General features: G+C 38.6%; 1 protein-coding gene across 1 annotated transcript in view; it reads left to right on the plus strand.

Moving 5' to 3' along the window:
* Positions 1-18,515, plus strand: part of TUBGCP3 (tubulin gamma complex component 3) — a 48,422-nt gene that overhangs the window by 1,765 nt on the left and 28,142 nt on the right. The window contains exons 2-6 of the mRNA XM_059466725.1: positions 8,762-8,869; positions 10,661-10,728; positions 13,236-13,313; positions 13,930-14,147; positions 17,626-17,798. Coding sequence (XP_059322708.1) covers positions 8,762-8,869; positions 10,661-10,728; positions 13,236-13,313; positions 13,930-14,147; positions 17,626-17,798 — 645 coding nt within the window. The remainder of the gene's footprint in view (positions 1-8,761; positions 8,870-10,660; positions 10,729-13,235; positions 13,314-13,929; positions 14,148-17,625; positions 17,799-18,515) is intronic.

An 18,515-nucleotide genomic window follows, 5' to 3' on the forward strand; every position in this document is an offset into this window, starting at 1 on the left:
CCAGAGGAGGGCATGGAAATGGTGAGAGGAATGGAGCACCTCTCCTCCAAAGCAGGTCTGGAGTTGTTGAGCCTGGAGAAGGCTCTGCTCAGAGATCTCACTGTGGCCTTTCAGTCCTTAGAGAGGGCTTATAAGAAAGACGTGTTTTACCAAGGCTAAAGTGATAGAACAAGGGGTAATGGCTTTAAACAATTACAGAGGATGTTTAGAGTGGACACAGAGAAGGAAGTTTTTACAGTTGGAGTTGTGAAGCACTGGAACAGGTTGCCCAGAGGAGTTGGGAATCCCATCCCTGGAAGTGTTTAAGACCAGACTGAATGGGATTTTGAACAACCTGATCAAGTGAAAGATGTCCCTGCCCATGTCAGGAGAAGTGGACTAGATGGTCTTTGAAGGTCCCATCCTGCCCAAACCATTTTGTGATTCTGTGGTTCATCTGAGAACCTTGGTGAAGTTGGTAGGAAATGGGAATCTTTGTCTTCCCTGAACTGTTGAGTAGGTACTCCTTCACAGAAAACACTCCATGTAACTCTAAGATATTAAGGGTATTTTTCAACCCGAATAATTCAATGATCAAAGCTATTGATTGCTGTGTTTTGTTTTTCAAAATCTTTTCCTTCTCCATTGCATTTTTAAGTCTTCTGTAAGGCAGTATTTTTTTTTGCAGAATCTATAGTATTTCTGTGTCAGAATTCCTGTTGTAAGATTTTATCAGGATATGGCAAATTTCTCCTCTTCTCCTATCTCCACCAAATCAGCAGTAGCTTCTAGACTGTTTAATTCTTATTGTGTTCTTCTATTACCACATGTTTCTTTTAGCAAGTGTTTTAACTGTATTTTAAAGGGTATTTCACATCAGGCTACAATTCTAAGGCAGTCTTCTAGCTCTATTTTTAAAGCTCTTTCTTGCCTTTAGCATTCTTTGGAAACTTTTTTTTCTGATACAATTGGTGTATGTTCTTGTTTAAGAGTATTTCAAACATTTGCTACCAGAAATCTCAAATTATTTTATTAATTACTAGTTCTATTTCCAAAAACAAATTTTAAGAAAATGGGAAAATAAATTATATTGCTGTAGTGGATACATTTTCAAGGACATTATTTTTATAATATCTAGTCCTGTTTTCTTCATGACTCTTTTTTATATTTGGAATCTAATCTAAACTCAATCTAAGCTTGTTTCTTAGTATTATCTAGGTCTGTGATACTTTGAAAAGTTAAAAAGAGCGTGAGTATCAACTGAAGTATGAGTATTGAGGTGAGATGGCTCACTTGTAGTAACTTATTATCTAGCTGTTTTTTGAAGTCATAGCCTCGATACCTCTCTGTATCTCCTGACTGGAATAATAATTTTATTTACAAGCAGTATGTGCAAAAACATGGAAGAGATCTGGGTATTTTTATTGTTTTTAAAATGTTGAACTTGTTTATGTGTGTTGGAATCCCGATAATGTAACTATAATCCTTTCTGTGTTTGACTAATGAAAGTGGAAATCTTGGCCAAAAGCACAGTAAGTTTCTGTGTGCAACCTGTAGTCTGCTCGTCTGCACACTTGAGGATTATCTGAGGACTTCTTTGAAGTGACAGCTAAAAAAAACCTGGGTTGTCTGCCACATTTATCACCCATGTTTTTATGCATGTGACAGATGGGAAGCCTGTTCTTACTCTGCTCTTTATTCCTTTGTTAGGAGGGATGCTAGCACTGAAACCTCAGCCTTTGAGACAAGATTTCCCTTGGAGCAGTCAACTGAAGTACATGTGTTAGCTCAGCTATAGACTTCAAATGCATAAAGATTGATAAATCAAAAATTCTGTGAAAGTCTCAGTCATGAAACCTGTGTAGTGTTTTTTTCCCCAACCCCCTTGATATCTATGTCCAAGCAATACATAAAAGACAATGAGGTAATTTTGTTAGCACTAGTATCCTCTGTGTTGAGGAAGGTGCATGTATCTGAAGGCAGTAAGGAACCCACTGGACAAGCTGTTTAGCATCTTGCTGTTTTTCAGTGTAATTCCTGTTCCTTTCAGCACAGGATAAATTTGAAGTAATGTATTAGTGTGTGGTTACTGTGCAGCTTCTCTGCTCCTTGTGTATGGTCGAGTTAGGCTGCTTTGTATATGCACATTCTCTTTTTTGAAGCAAACTTTACAAGTGTTATCAGTTTAGTCTTTGGAAAGTAATTTATGATGTTCAAGTACTCCTACAGAGTTCAGCAGCAAAAACATTAGATACTTGAAAGATCTTTAAATTTAGTAGAGAAATCTCTACTAACAATTCAAGACAAGGAGCTGAAAACATCCATCTTAGACCATTTGTGTAGTTAACCTGCTGTGAATGTGGAGTACAAGGTGCTGATGAAATTGAGTGAAATTTAATTGTTAAATAATGAAGGAATTGATGTTCGATGATTTAATGGTTGTTCCTGCCTGTGCATTCCCTGAGTTTCTACTTGAGAATTTTTGTTCTCCCTTTGTTCCTTCTCAGCACTTGTGTGTTGTTATGTTTGTGAGGAAGCTGCAGCTGGAGGAGGAGATGAAGGGTTCTGTTTATATAATGTTTGTGTGGTAATTGTTCACTTAAGGCTGAGGTGGGCTTACTCTCCTTCCAAGTCTACATTGTGCAATCCCCTGCCTGAAGTCTTCCATAAACTCTCATCAAGGAATTTTTTGTTTCTGCCTGTGATGGCCTTAGAAGGCTTCCACCTTTTCTGCTAGTTAAAGATTAATGTTGAAGTGAATTTGTGGTTTGATGGACTATGACTTCAGGCTCTCAGTGGTGGAGCCATCTTCTCTTTCTTCTCCCTTTTGGGATCATCCCCTAAGTGGAGGGCTTGCTTTGTTTCCAGAACCACTCAGCTGCATAGGCCTAGTTACTGGGATTTACTTTTTTGCAAACAGCTCTGCGTCTGAGAAATTCATTACAATGTCTACTGAGTTGTGTGGAAGAACTGTTTAGGTGTCTGTCTGTTTTGGTTTTTTTTAAATTATCTACCTGAACTTTTCTTTCCCTAAAACTAGTGTTGGAAAGCTTTCTGTTGCTGTGCTCTAGCCAGACGTCACAAGGGTGTCAAGCTTTGTGTGGTGCTGTGGTTCTGGAGCTGCTGCTGACCTCTCTCTTCACATGTTCTCATAGTGTCTAAGAATTACTGCACTGGCTTTATATTACCTGCTGTGTTCTGCCAGGCTATCCACTCATTTTTATACTTACACCTGATCTTGCAGGGAGCTTGCTTACCTGTGCAGTAGTTTCTATAATTTTCTTTTCCTCCCCTGTGTTTGTATGCTCCAGCAGTTATACAGGGTCACACGCCTGTCTTTGGACAGTGGTTTTCGTCCTGACAAAGAATTTCGTGTTCTTAGCTGTCTTTCACAAACCTTCTGGTAATCTTAAAACTCTTAAGAACTCATAGTGCCTCCAATGGAAACAAATGGAATTGCTGTAAATATTCAAGCTAAATCTATTTGAGTTTGAAAGCTAAGAAGATTTTTGTGTGCCAAAGTACTGTTGGAGGTGTGCATGCTCTAGAAAGTAAAGTAGCATTTCAATCTTTGGGGAGCAGTTTGCTACCTGAAGTCCATACCGTGGCCTCAATTTCATCTCCAGAGTGTCAGGGGCAGTTTTGTTAGTGCTGTTTGATTTTGGTGTTTGAAACTTTGAATTATTGGAATACATGTTAAAATTTAATGCCTAGGGAAAAGCGTAGAGTTCGTTCAAAGTGTGATATGGAGGGAGTTTTACCTATGCCAATAACAGAGCAGGTGGGAGTTGGCAAAAGTGGCAAAGATTCCCAGTGAGGAAAAGTTCTGAAAAGATTATGACAGAGTTGTTGATAGTCCAGTGGGACAGTACTCAGATCTGTTTACTAACAAGGCAACAAGAGCCAGCCATATTAACAGAATTTAAAAATATTTGTTTCCTATGCTGTGCATCAAAATATTAACAATAATCTTAAAATACTTCAACTAAAATTTTTCATTAACAGAAGAGAAGTTTAAGATAATTGACTAAATCAGAAGACTGATGTAAAATTAATTTTTTTCATTAATACTTCATAGAGTCATAGAAAGGCTTCATTTGGAAGGTATCCTAAAGGCTATCTAGTTCCAATCCTGCTGCTATTGGATGGGTCACCTTCTACTATATGAGGTTGCTCAAAACCCATCCAACATGGCCTTGAGCACTTCCAGGACAGGACATCCACAGCTTCTCTTGCCATCTGCTGTAGTGTCTCACCATCCTCACTGTAAAGAATTTCTACCTAGCATGGTGTTTAAATGTCTCCTTTTTTATTTTACAATTGTTTCTCCTCCTTGTCCTATTACTATCTGCCTATGTAAGAATTTGCTCTCCCTCTCTTTTATAACCCCCTTTAAGTACTGGAAGGCCACAATAAGGTCTCTGCGCAGAGCTTTCCCTTCTCCAGGCTGAACAACCCCAGCTCTCTCAGCCTGGCTTCACACGAGAGGTGCTGCAGCCCTTTGAGCATCTTTGTGGCCTCCAGAGGAGCTGCTCTTAACAGGTCCAAGTCTTTTTGTGCTGGGCACCCCAGAGCTGGATGCAGCACTGCAGGTGGGGTCTCATGAGGCCACAGTAAAGGAGAGAATCACCTCCCTTGACCTCCTGGCCACCTTTCTTCTGATGCAAGCCAAGATGGCTATCAGGCCTTCTGGGCTGCAAGCACACGTTGCTGCCTCATGTCCAGCTTTTCATCCATGAGAACTCCCAAGTCCTTCTGTGCAGGGCTGCTCTCAATGCGTTCTGCCTGTCTGCAGTTGTGCCTGGGGTTGCCTCAAGCCAGTGCAGCACCTTGCATGTCATAACCAGGCTGGGCCTAGAACTGTACATTTCAAACCCAGTGTTTTCTACAGGAACAAGCAGTTTTGCTCACAATGCATGTAGATTCTCCTGAAGAACAAAATTAGTCTTCTAATTTATCATTATATGCAGTGTTAATGCAATTGCCCTTCCCCCCAGGTAATACTTCATAGTAATGTAGAACATCTGATATGAGTAAAACAGAGGAGATAGAGCAGCAGTGCTGTCTTGGCAAACATCCTATGTACTCATGGTATGTCTGAGAAGGTGAGAAGTTTTACAGCTTTTCTTCCTGGCTTAATTTTGCAACAAACACTGTTAGAGGAAAGAAATTTGTTGTTTGGGTTTTTTTTTTCTTTAATATGTGTTTTTTGGCAGCATCTGTATCTGAAGTAGTTTGCAGCAATAATTTTTCCCTGGCCGGCGCCATTCCTACAGCACTGAATGCAGTTTAGAGTGTAATTGTTTCACAATAATTTTGTATTTGTGTTCAAGGAAAATGGTTGTCTGGGATCATGGATAGCTGACTGGAGAGTTTGCTAATCTTTGAAGTCATTCAAGAAAGAAAGAAAATGGTTTAGCTAAACTTTGTTTAGCATGATCCTATAGTTTAGAAATTGTTTCTAGATGTATTTAAATAATCAAGTGTCTTCTTTTCAGGAAACAATTTCTCACAATGATTTGGAAAAACAGTTTCAATTACTACTTAGATTTTTCAGGATTTCTCCCTGCCCACTTTTGGAAACTTAATTGACCAATAACCAACCTTATTTAAAGAAATATGTAAGAGTATAAAGTGAATTTCAATTCACTTCCCTAGAATTATAGGTAATGCTAGAAGCTTCTTTATAGCAAAATCTTGCTGAATTTCAGCACGTCCTCTGAAATGCTGCTTTCTTGCAAGTAATAATTGGCTAATTATATCTTTGTCTTGGGAAGAAATTTTATCTTTAAATTTTATCTTTAGTCCAATTTCTCCTTGCTTTCTTTACAACCAGACTCTTTCTGTGCATCGCTTCTGTGTATTTTTTTTCATGTGCTACACTTGTATTTTCTTCAGCTTTAAAGTGCTGTTACCTGGCTTTTGAAGTAATTCAATTCTAATACTGCATTGTAGGAAAGTTTGAATGGCTGTGTGGAATACAGATCTTTGTAGGATTGATAGGTTGCTTTTGTTCAAAGGAGACAGTTTTTAAATTTTCATGTTTTTTCTTGTGATTCACAAGTGACAGTTCTCTGTTCAGCTGTGAGAACTGCTGCTTATCAGAGTCATTAATTTTGTGTGTATTCCTTAAGGGATCTAGTCTGAGGAGAAGTGGCTGTCTCTGCTCTGATCAGACCTCTGGAAATCAGTGATCAATGTTGTTCTACCCCTTTAGCCTTCAGACAGCTGCATCAGATATATTGAGCTTGCTGTTATGTAACAGAGTCATGCTGTAATCATTTTCTGATGAAGGATGTTCAAATAGATAGATGGCTGTATATTTAAAGTATGTCTGCTGTCATAATGATGACTCTTTGAGGAGGGAAGCAATTAGATGTGCCTGTTAGTTATAAGCTGTGTGAAATTTTATTATACTGACACATCTGCATTTAGTTATGTTTAATCATTTTAGGTACTGAAGTTATTTTATGAATTTATGAGAAAGAAATAATCTGCTGAAGAAACACCCACAGCAGGGAATTTAGTTTGTAAAAAGGAAGCTGGACTTGATATGAATAAAACATGAAAATCTGAATTAAATAAAATAAAAAACCAGTCTTGCTACAAAGCTGTTGAATTGCTGATGCAAATCAGCAATGTATAAAGAACAGATAATTTTCCATGTTTTCAGTAGTGCAACAGGTTAAAAACCAGGATTTTTTGGATGGAATTATAATCTTTCAATTAGAGATCTTTCTCAGATGCCTTGTTAGGGCAGTATGGAAAAGGCTGTACTAAGTTTCAGTGCTTTCACTAGTCTTGCTGTAGTTGGTGTTGAAATAGAAGGTTGTTACAGATGTAACAGATTTGCCTTAAAACTTCCCCATTACAGGAAAAGCTTGCCCCTTTCCTATCTGCTGCCAAGTACATAGTTGAGGAATTAATGGAACATAGGCTGTTTGGGATAACTTAGTGCCAGCTTTAATTTGCCATGCAGAATACTTCTTGAAATCTTGGGTTCTGTTATGACATGCATTAAACTTTAGAATTACACAGAAATGCTTCCTCATGCTTAACTCTTCACACCTAGTTCATTGGTAGCTGGACTATTAAATTTTTCTATTTGTATTTTCAAAACCTTATTGCAGTTGAAAGGTTGCTTAGTCTAACAGTAGAGGAGGCATTTGTCATAGACATTTGTGGCCATACAGTAATAGTGGCATTTTCTTCTCTGACAATAGAACAATACTCTTGTTCCTTCTGTAGGCCAGTATTGTCAAATACTGTTCAATGTTAATGATTTTGTCTGAGCAGACTGTTTTCCTGGTTGTGTGAGGTATTTCTTTGTGTGAATTGGTTAATGCTTGCTGTTCTAGTTATATTCCGATGGAGTTGGACCGGTGGATGACATTTGTAGTACATGACAGTATAAAATGGACATACAGGAAGAATGTGGAGCATTCAAACGCAATCTAGCACATTGTGATTTTCAAATTTCAAACCTCTTTCCATAAATTTTTGAAGATTTTAATGCATTTAATCAATATTTGACTCCTAGTATCTCCAAAGTGATTTTTTTTCTAATTGTAGATATTAGTTAATTAGTTAAGAGATGATAAATGCTTAAAATATTCTAATCTTCTAGTGGTCCTTTACCTTATTTCATTTTTCTGTTCCTTTTGTACATATTTGTCCTGACCAGCATCCTTGGCTGAACCTTTGCTGCATTACTTGGCAGTTTTCCCTGAGAGCTGATTGCTCAACTGACTATATAAAACACAGGAGGCTGTGATGCATTTGCACACATGATTGTTATCTACAGAACAGACAATATCCAGCATTGCTTAGATGGGTTTCTTTCCCAAAGTAAAAAGATTCAAGTGTGGCAAGCACGCTTGGATGTTTTTTTGTGTTATTACAGTTGTTTCTAGATAAGGATTAAAAATCTGTCTGACCTTTTATGAGGGCACTTGACATGTCTGTAGGCTTATTGTTTGATTTTCAGGTTGATAAACAGGAATATGATTATGCTGTAGAAGCATTAACACTGACCTGGCCCTATCTTGGTGTTACCAGACTCTTAGTTTTCCCAGAAAGCAAGATACTTGCACTCAAACAGTGCTGTTTAACAACAAGATTAAAACCAGAATTACTGCATTAGGAAGAAGCAGTGGAAGGAGGTCACTGATTTGTGACCTCTGTGTTAGCATACACATTATTCATGGGGATGTGATGCTGATATATCTGAGCTGGCTTTGAACCAAATGGTGAAGCCATTCAAACTGTTTTAAACAAAACCAAACCAAGATGCAAACTGGTAAAAGCACTGTTGTGGATATCTGAGTGAAGATCTACGGGTAGGTGATGAACATGAGTGTATTGCTGTGGTGTGTGAGCTGAACTGTGTGTCTGCGTGCCAGGTCCCACAGCATTTCTGTCCATGGCAGGGGCAGAGCCAGTTAAATGTGCACATGCTCTCGAGTAACTGGATAGACCTAAGTATCTCTTTCAGCTCAGAATAGGAAGGGCTTACTCACAAAGTTTGATGCAGTTATTTGTGGAGTGTGTACAGGTGAGTGTGTTTGAAATATCACATTAATGCTGTGATAAACTGCGCTATCCTGCCCTCTGGTTAGAAGTGGGCCTGAGAACTGCAGCACAACGTTATCAGATCTAAGCCGGGTATGTTTTTACTGCTTTCAGACATAGCAATGTAATCTCATGTCTCACTTTTTTTAAAATTAGTTTTAATAGAACTGTAGCATTCTACTTAACTGAGAGAATTTTCTTTTTCTTTCAGCTGATGCAGCCCAACAGTTTCAGTATGCCGTGAGAGTTATTGGAAGCAATTTTGCTCCCACTGTTGAGCGTGATGAATTTCTTGTAGCAGAGAAAATCAAGAAAGAACGTAAGTGCATCTTGTTTCTTTCTTAGAAACACAAAGTTCTTTTTGAAGTTAATCAGGTTATTTCTCTGAAAAGGGGACAGCTTTGCCTCACAGATAGTTATCTAATCTATTATTAATGCTTTCTTCCTGAAAATCTCATGATGTAAATGCCATTAATTTCCTAGTAAATATTCCTGAGTGGCTATTTGTATTCACAGCTCAGATTTTTCTGAATGCTCAACTTAAACTTTCCTTGCTGCTTTGTATCTTAGCCACTGTGAAGACAAAGAACAATTAATACTGTGCTCCATTCACCTTAACAGTACTTGGAAATTATGAATTCATAGTTCTTCTTAGAAGAGTAAAAGACTGATATTTTTGAGATGTGCACTTCAGGAATATTGCATGTTGGCACAATTAACTTCATGAGCACCTGTGTGAAACTTGCTGAATGAGCATCCTGGGATGGAATGGCTTGTGACTTACCTGACTTGCCTTCAGTTTTTCTACAAGTTTTCTGCCACCACCTTCTTAAAAACAAAATCAGACCATGACTTTGTAAGGGATGTTGCATTTCCATTGTGCTCCATGTGTTCCATGTTCCATTCCATTGTGCTCTCTGCTGCTCTGAGTCACATATTGCACTGTGTGTATCCAAAGGGAATGTGATGAATTCTTCTTGAAAAGCCAAATACTGCTTTCAGCAGATTCTGCTACGCAGTAGCATGTCCAGAAACAATTACTTGAATTGTACTAATGAAATGAAAACTTGATATTTGAGCTTTGAATATTCAGAGATTGAATTAGGATAACTGGCGTCAGTGGTTATAACTGGTTTAAGGTCCACGTGTATTGTTTGCTAATGCAGAGCTTCCGTGGCTTGCTGACAGACAAATAAGCCCTTTAGAATTCCTCTAGCTACAACTCCAAAACACTGAAATCTACAATATAGACTTTCTGCCATACTTTGGCTACTTTGTAGACAGCACAGCATGTATTCCTTGGGCCTGTTGCCAGTTTTCTGAAGAGGACTGTCTTCCTCATCCTCGTCCCAAACTTTAGCTGGATATATGTCCTTCCAACTTTACATTTATTTTGGAGGTACCATACAAGTAATGCCTTTCTTGGCAAAGTGTACTTACCAGTGACATTTGATGCTAATTAACATTTCTAACACTTAATAGCTATTTTTCTTATCACTGAAGTTTCTTCAGATGTCTTTGTCCTGGTTTTCTTTGAACATGACTCTTTCTGATGCAACATAGCTTTTTAAGAAATCTTAGTTGGAAGATGTGTCTCCTCTGAGAAGGTACTTCTGTAACTGGCATTGATTTATTATTTTTGTAATACATGAGAGTTGTGTGACCCTGGAATTCTGCCTGACTTGCAGTAAATGGCATTACTACTTTTATCCTTGATTTTATTGCCTAAAATAGAAACAATTACACTCTAGTTTTGGAGCAATTACATGTAGTTTTTATAGCATTCTTTAATGATTATCTACTTTCAATTGTGTCTTCAGTCCCTTAGGTCCCTTAATCTACTGAATGGCAGACTAGACTTTACCAGGACAAAAAATGTATAGTTTGATTGGGTTAAGAAAAGCAGGTACTTGTATTGGTCACTTGCATTGCAAGAATTCTTAGGGCTGGAATGCAGATAAGGTGAAAACAGTGTTTAAGTAAATACAATGAAACAGTCCAGCATCATGAAGCTTTCTTGGTTGCATTTTATAATTTACCTCGAGTATATGTTAAGACATGACTGTTACACTTCTTTCAAATTTTTAATCTACTTTTTCTTTTTTAATAGTTGTGCGACAAAGAAGGGAAGCAGATGCTGCTTTGTTTTCAGAACTCTACAGAAAGCTCGGTTCACAGGTAGTTTAATAAGTGTGTAAAGAGTAAAGAAACTGAAAGCACTCATAAGCATTCTTCTCATGTTGGAGTTGTTTTGGAGAGTGCTCAGGTCATGAACAGTATTTTTTTCTGGGAGGATGGTTAAATATTTGAACAGCTTGCCTTGGAAAGTTGTGGAGTCTTCATCCTTAGAGACAAATCAAAACCTGACTGGACACAGTCATGGGCAACCTGCTGTAGATGACCCAGCTTTGAACTGGGGGTTTGGACCAGGCAACTTCTAGAGATGCCTCTCAACCCTAGCTCTGTTTTTAGTATTTGATTCAAGTTATGTGAAGAGGTACTTCATATGAAGAAAGGGACTCTATAAAAATAAAGGGATCATTTTATATGTAAAATTGATGAATTTTCTCATAATTTGTTTTACAGAAATGCCTTGCAGTGTATTGATTTTACTAATCTAATATTCTCACGCATTTGAATGTTTAAGTGCTCCAGGTCTTTTAATGTTGAAGGTTAAGTGCTTGCTGACTTGGATGGCTCTAACACCAGTGTTAATCAAAGAACGCTGCATGCTAATATTCTCACTAAAGATGTTAGTGTGTGGAAAACCTTTAACATGATAATGCTAAGATTAAGATTACAACAAAGGTATTCTGTGGGGAGTATGACTAGACAGAACTTGGTTCTCTTCCTCCCCTCTTCCATACTTGACTCACCCTTTACTTTGTTAGTGTTTGGACTTGTTACTGAGTGAGTTGTCCTGGTTTCAGCATCCTGTAGGTTTGTGTATTAATTGCACTGCTTTGTACAGCAGAGCACTGATTTGCAGACAGCTCTTAATACAGACTTTGTGTAACGTGTCTGTAGCTCATGTACTGCATTGCCATTTGACAAGCAAAGTGATGCAGAGCATGATGACTAATCTTTGGAACAAAATGCCTTGCCTGTGTTATATGTTTGCTTATTCTTCTGAATCTAATGCAAGCTATCTCCTTGTATTTTACTGCCTCCTCAAACATTTAAGATTCTTCTAACCTTTTTTTTGCCTCTGCTAGCATCTTGTGTATGTGAAATAGTATAATGGCTTTTTTAAAATTCACACAACCAATTATTATTCAATCTGCTGTTAGGTTTATTACTAATGGTGTACAATAATTTCCTTTTCCTATGAGCATAAGGAAGGGCTTAAAGGGCTATATGTTTTCTGAATCAATTAGGCTCTTCTTCCAACATTTTTCTTGAAAGCAGTTGGGAGGGGGAAAAAAGTGCAGGTGAATCTGTTTTAACTTTGTTTCATCTATTACTCCAAACAGGAAAGGAGGTCAGTGCTTTTTTTTATGGCAGCCTGCCAGTTGAGCAAACCACTTATCTTGAAGCACTTGGATTTATTCTGTCCTGGCCAGTAGAAGAAGCACTTGCTGCTCCTTCTTCACCACTTGTTTATCAGTTGCTGTATTAGTTACTTGCAGCAGATGCAGTATCTCTACTTGTTGTTTGTTCTTGAGATTAAAGCAGAAGATAATAGAAGTGTGCTCTACATAATAATATAGAATGTCTCCTTTTATATAAAAATGTAGAGCTTTAGTAAATTATGTTGCTTCATAAGAGATGGAGTCTGTGTTGAATCTTGATATGACTCAAATTTGCTTTATATTCAGCATTGCTCAGTGTTGCAGATCATAGACTGATCAATATTGTGAGGGAATTTGTAGAAGTTGCTTTGACTCAGCCTAATGTCCATCATAAGGTTCTATGTCCCTGGTAAATTCAGGTGCGAGTGTTAGTGTCATAGAACTATGGAGTAGCATATCTAGGAACATGCATATTTAAAATAAATCATTTTAGTGCTTGCTTTCATTTTAAAGTACTCTATAGCTTGGACTTTAGCTGAGGTTGGGCAGCCTTCTGCTGAGATCTAAAACTGCAGACAGTCTTATTCTAAAAGTCTGTGTGTGTCTGTTTGCTAAAGACTATATTGTGTATTCCTCAAGTTTCATATTAACAATATCTGTCTTAAGTTATTAAAAATTGGTAGCTCTCTTAAATGGCATTTAAAGTAACAGAAATCAAAACCCTCACTTTCAAGGCCTCCCTGTAAAGGAGAGTGGTGGGGAGAAAGGAGAAAAGATAGTTCCTTGCTTAGAACTTCACTAAGAGTTTTCCTTTTTCACATTTAGGTTAAATTAATGGCTGCATCTGAGATGTTTTAAGTGGTGAGAGTGTGTGGGAATGCTGGTAACAGTTCAACTCTGTATAAACCTCATTCTTAGTAGCTATGAATTTTAAATTCAGCCTGCTTGCTGATCTCAGAGCAGGTGAGAATTCATGATTTGAACACAGTGGAAAAATTCATAAAATTAGCAATACAGAGGCTGCACTGCACATTCCCAATTTATTCAAAAAATGTGGCTCTGAGTTAATCATATTTATCTGGAAAGTTTATTTACATGCATGGTTGGATAATTAAGACTTTGTTCTTATCAAGAGTTGAACTTATTTATGTTTGTCTTCATTTTTCTTTGAAGGGCATTTTGAAAAACAAATGGTCAATACTCTACCTCCTGCTTAGCCTTAGTGAAGATCCACGTAAACAGTCTAACAAGGTAGGTGAGGATATTTTTGTTGCTTCTGAGAAATAGGAAATGTGTGTCACTTATTTTAGACGTCTTCAAGAATCATTATCCAGACTTGAGCAATACCTCAAGGTTGTTTTCATGATATCTGTATGTGAGGCTGAAAGGGAGAAAACACTTGTTAAGTATCTGTAATATTTGGTGTAGTTTTCTTACACTACATAAATGTAAAAATATGAGCTGTCCAACATGTGTAACTGAAGCTGTGAGTGTATTAGAAGGGTGGTTTTTATGTTTATTTTCTGCTTGGTGGTGTGATGTCTGCTCATGTGATAATGAGTTTTAAATGGAGTAGGGAAAGCAAAATGCAGTTGCAGCGCTGCTGGCACCAAAGTGCTTTTTGCAGCTCTTGGTAATGATGATTTGCAGGCAAAAAGAAGTTGTGTTGCTAAAGTACTGTTGCTCACTGTAAGGCACTTTTTTGTCATGATAATTGCATCAGCAAATTTTTCTTTGTGCAAACACGATCTTCAAATATTTCTTGTGTTGTTGATATTACACTTCTATTAACTGAAGATGTAACTTAAAGCAATTCCCACTTTTTTTTTTTTATTATTCCTCCCTTTTCAAATCCTTTTCTTTTCAGGTGTCAAGTTACCCCACGCTTTTTGCTCAAGCATTGCCACGGGATGCTCACTCAACCCCTTATTACTATGCCAGGCCTCAGACCCTTCCATTGAATTACCAGGACCGCAGTGCTCAGTCTGCCCAGAGTTCCTGCAGCATGGGGAGCAGTGGGATCAGCAGCATCAGCCTCTATGCCCTAAATGGGCCAACTCCAACTCCACAGTCACTCATTCCAGGGTAAATTTCACCTTGCAGATAGGTTTGGAGAAGGCTTGCATTTTTTCTTTCCTTCATCCTCTGTTTTTGTATGCCATTGGAAATGGAAATTCCACTTTAGGTGAAGAGAAACTAAGTTCTGAGCTGAACAGTTCAGAATATCAGGTGCTGGCATATGATCATATGAAGCCATAAATGGCTGTCCAAATGTGTCCATTTTAAATCACTATCTTCTTGTCTCCTAATTTTCTTTCCCGCCCCCAAGAGTTGTGAAACAAACATGAAATCACAAGATGAATGTTCAGAAAGGATCAAAGCTTTTTTTGAGTTGAAGACATATTTTTTAGTAGAGTGTGCTTGACAGGAATTATTAAATTCATATTATGGAATTAGTGCTGACAGAACTGAATTTTATTGTTATTAATAGGCTTTACAAATACAAGTACTGCAGGAGTGATAAGATGATGTAGTTCAGCATTCTGGAAGTGGAAGCATGGTAAAAAGCAGTATTTCATCCCTGGACTTCAGGGTAGGAGACTTGGAGCTCTTGTGGGATCTTCTTGGAAAGATTCCCTGAGAGGCTGCCCTGGAGAAAAGAGGGATTAAGGAGAGAACAGAATAGGATATTTCTGTTTGAAGGGGGCTACAATGATCATCTGGTTCACTGATGGACTAGAATGAAGGTTCGTATTCAAGGATCACCTCCTGCAAGCTTCAGAAAGAAATGGGCAAGGAGGAATTAAAAGTGGCAGAAGCCCTACATGGAGAAACAAGTTGTTTCTGACATAACTCAGATATAAACAAGTGTACAAAAGATGGAAGCAGGGCCAGGTGCAAAGGAGCATCCAGGGGCAGAGTGGCTGCAATGAAATCCTAAACTGACCTAGAGGTTCATCTGTCAAGGTGCATGAAGGGAAACAGCAGCTATTTCTGCCACTACATAAGCAGTTAAGGAAGGCTAGAGAAAACACAGGCCCCTGTTCAAGGGGCATGGACTTAGGTGGCAGATATTGAAAAAGTGGAGGTACTTGGTGCTTGCTTTGCCTTTGTGCTGGTCAAGTCAGTGCAGGACACTGAGACCCTTGGGAAAGTCCTTGTTGTTCTGAAAGCATGTCCAGACATGTGATGGACAAGAAGGGGGGGACTAGGAGCAGTCAGCACAGAATTCAGAAAGGCATGCTTGACCAATCTTACAGCTTTCTATGATGAGATGACTGATTTGGTGAACAAGGGGAAAGCATGCCTTTGGTTGCTCATGGTTGCTTATTTCAACCTTACTAAGACTTTTAATGCTGTCTACCTGTGACAGCCTTATTGACAGACTTAATAAAATATGGACTAGGTAAGGTGACAGTGAGGTGAGCTGAACCTGCTAGACTCAAAAGGATTATCATCAGTGGCACAAAGTCCACTTGGAACCCAGTCCCTAATGGTATAACCAGAAGCTGCATCCTTCATCCCACCTGATGGCACAGAGTGAGTCTTTGGCATCTTTGCAGATGATACAAAGCTGGGAGGAGTGGTTGTTAAAGGAGGTTGTTAACCTGCTTCTCAGAGGGATTCAGTGGGCTCCAGAAACAGGCTCACAGGAATCTGCTGAAGTTTAGAGTCCTGTACCTGGGAAGGAATAATTCCATGCGTCAGTACATACTGTGTGCTGACTGATTGCAAAGCAGCTTTGCAGAAAATGTCCTGGGATTCCTGGTAGGCACCAAGTTGAAGATGAGTGTGCAATGTGCGGTGAAGAAGGCTAAGAGCCTCCTTGGCTATGTTGTGAGGGACATCACCAGAAGGGTGAGGGAAATAAAACTTCTCACTGCTCAGTACTGATGAGGACATCTGAAATGCTGAGTCCAGTTATAGTACAAAGAAAAGATGTAGACAGGCTGGAAGAAGGAGTCTGGGGAAAGAAGCCCAAAACTATTTAAGGGGTTGAGGCATCTGTCATGTGAGGGAAAGCTGAGGCAGACCTGGAGTTGTTCAGCCTGGAGAAGAAAAGTCCTGATTACATCTTACCTATGTAATGGTATTACAAGGGGCATAAGAAGACTGAGCCAGACTCTTTTGGGTCAGGGAAAGAACAAGTAGTAACTGGCAAAATATGTGAGTTGTGAATCACAGATAATCAAAAAGGAAAAAAAACCCACATTTTTGCATTAAGATGGGGATGTATGTTTGAGTAGGGGCATATTGTGAAACACTGACATGGGTTGCCCAGAGAGGTTGTGTAGTCTCTGTGCTTGAAAATATTAAAAATATGACTTGAGCAGTGTACCAGCTAGCCTTCTGTAGTTGATCTGCTTTGATCAGAGGGCTTGTAGGAGGTGATCTCCAGAGGTCACTTCTAGCCTCAATCATTGTATAATACTGATACAATGTAGAAAGATATGTCAGTGAGGTTATTTCTTATATCTCCTTGCTTAAAAATATCAGCAGAACCTACCCTCTTTCTGGCATATTCTTGTTCTGACCTGCTCATACTGTTCCATTTTATTGCAATTTCACTGTGCTCTTTAGTCCTGTAGTCTGAGTTGAAGAACCCAAATTAAAGCTTTCTGTAAGTTTAATTCCTCCTGAACTTCTCTTTATACCCATTTTTCTTTTTTTCTAGAGTTATATTCTTTTGAACAGCCAAAATTCAATGCTGTACTCTGAGGCCTTACTAGTGCTAAACACAGCAGAGCTCAGTCTTCAGCCCTGAGGCCGGTTGTTCTCAGGATAGGTGGCCTCCTGGGCTGGCAGGTGTGGACAGGGGGCAGGTGTGGACCTACTGTAATCTAGGGACCTGTTGACCCACTTAGATGCTCACAAGTGTGTGGGACTGGATGGCTCACCAAGATCCTGGCCATCATTTAATCAGCCCTGGCTAACCAGAGAGGTCCTGGACAACTGGAGCTTGGCCAATGTGATGTTTTTTCACGGTTAAGACTTTCTTTGTGAAAAAAATTGACAAGTTTGAAAGGAGGTGAAATTGGAACTTGCCTGGATAGTCCTTCCTTGATAACATCTTCAGGCACTTGATAGAAACTATCTGAAAGAGTAGAGTGGCTGAAAAATGAGCTTTCTTCTCTTTCTCTATTTTCTTTTAGTTCTTTGACGTGTAACTACATCTTCAGTTAATAACAAAACTTAAATATTGAGGTTCCTCTACTATGACTATGTTTATTATGTTTATAGTACCTTCACTTTTAACCTATTTCAGTATAATTACACATTTCATCACAGTTAATCTTTGATATAAAATCATGTATGTCAAACTTACACTTCCCTTTTCTACAGTTGGGGGCTTTTTTTGAAAATGTAGGCTTACAGGAAAAAATAAATTGCTTTTGTGTTCTCTACCCTTTTTTAAGGTTCTGTTATTAAATCACCACTACCCTTCCCCAACAAAACATCTGCAAAAAACTTGGGGCATCTTTCAAATTTTACGTCACTCCACTCTATGAAATGGGTATAAAATGAAAGTTTTTAAAGGTGTTTTTCCCTTTTATCCTTGTAGACAATCCTATCAAGCTGCAGGTGTTGGAGATTGCCTCCGTCAGCAGCTGGGTTCACGTCTTGCATGGACTTTGACTGCAAGCCAGCCTTCCTTACAAAGCACTACCTCAAAAGGCTTCCCAAATGCTGTCTCTCGTGCTGTGCCGAGGTCCAGGCGAGAAGGGGACACAAGTGGTGAGCAAAGATGTATTTGTTAAAGAGAAGGTTTTTTACAGTTGTTATCTATATCCTCCATTATCTTTTATTTTGGGATCATAGCATGTTGATTTTTTGAAGGGTGTTTTTCTAGAATGGGCTTAATAGAAGGATAGAAGCAAATATGCAAGACTAGTGTATTTGACCACAGTCTCTTTGGCTGGTTGTTAATTTCTTTTTGCACTGGTTAGTTGGATTGTGTTCTGGTCCTCTTAAAATACTGAGTTCATTCCAGTGTTTGTCATCGTTAAGTGATTGTGATGTGTGAGCAATGATCATTCTTTTGATGATCAGAAGATGCTACTGTTTTTTGAGTCAGAAAGAGAGCTCAGTAAACAGAACTTGTTGAAATTCTCATCTGTTTGTGGTTCTGTGTCTTTCAGAACTTGGAAATGTGAACTGGAATATACTTTCTTCTTTAGATTAGCATATTCTTTACAGTGGTTGTATTTAGAACAAGTGACATAAAATATTGTCAATAAAATAAAAAAAAAAATTAATATAGACTCATGAAATCACAGAATGGTTTGAGTTGGACGGTACCTTAAAGATGATCTTGTTCCAGCTCTCCTGCTGTGGACAGGGACACCTTCCACTAGATCAGGTTGCTCAAGAGCCTTCCAGAGTATCTTTGAACACTTACAGGGATGGGGCATCCACACCTTCTCTGGGCAGCCTGTTCCAGTGCCTTATCAG

The sequence above is a fragment of the Ammospiza nelsoni genome, chromosome 2 (assembly GCF_027579445.1).
Source record: "Ammospiza nelsoni isolate bAmmNel1 chromosome 2, bAmmNel1.pri, whole genome shotgun sequence".
Taxonomy (NCBI): Eukaryota; Metazoa; Chordata; class Aves; order Passeriformes; family Passerellidae; genus Ammospiza; species Ammospiza nelsoni.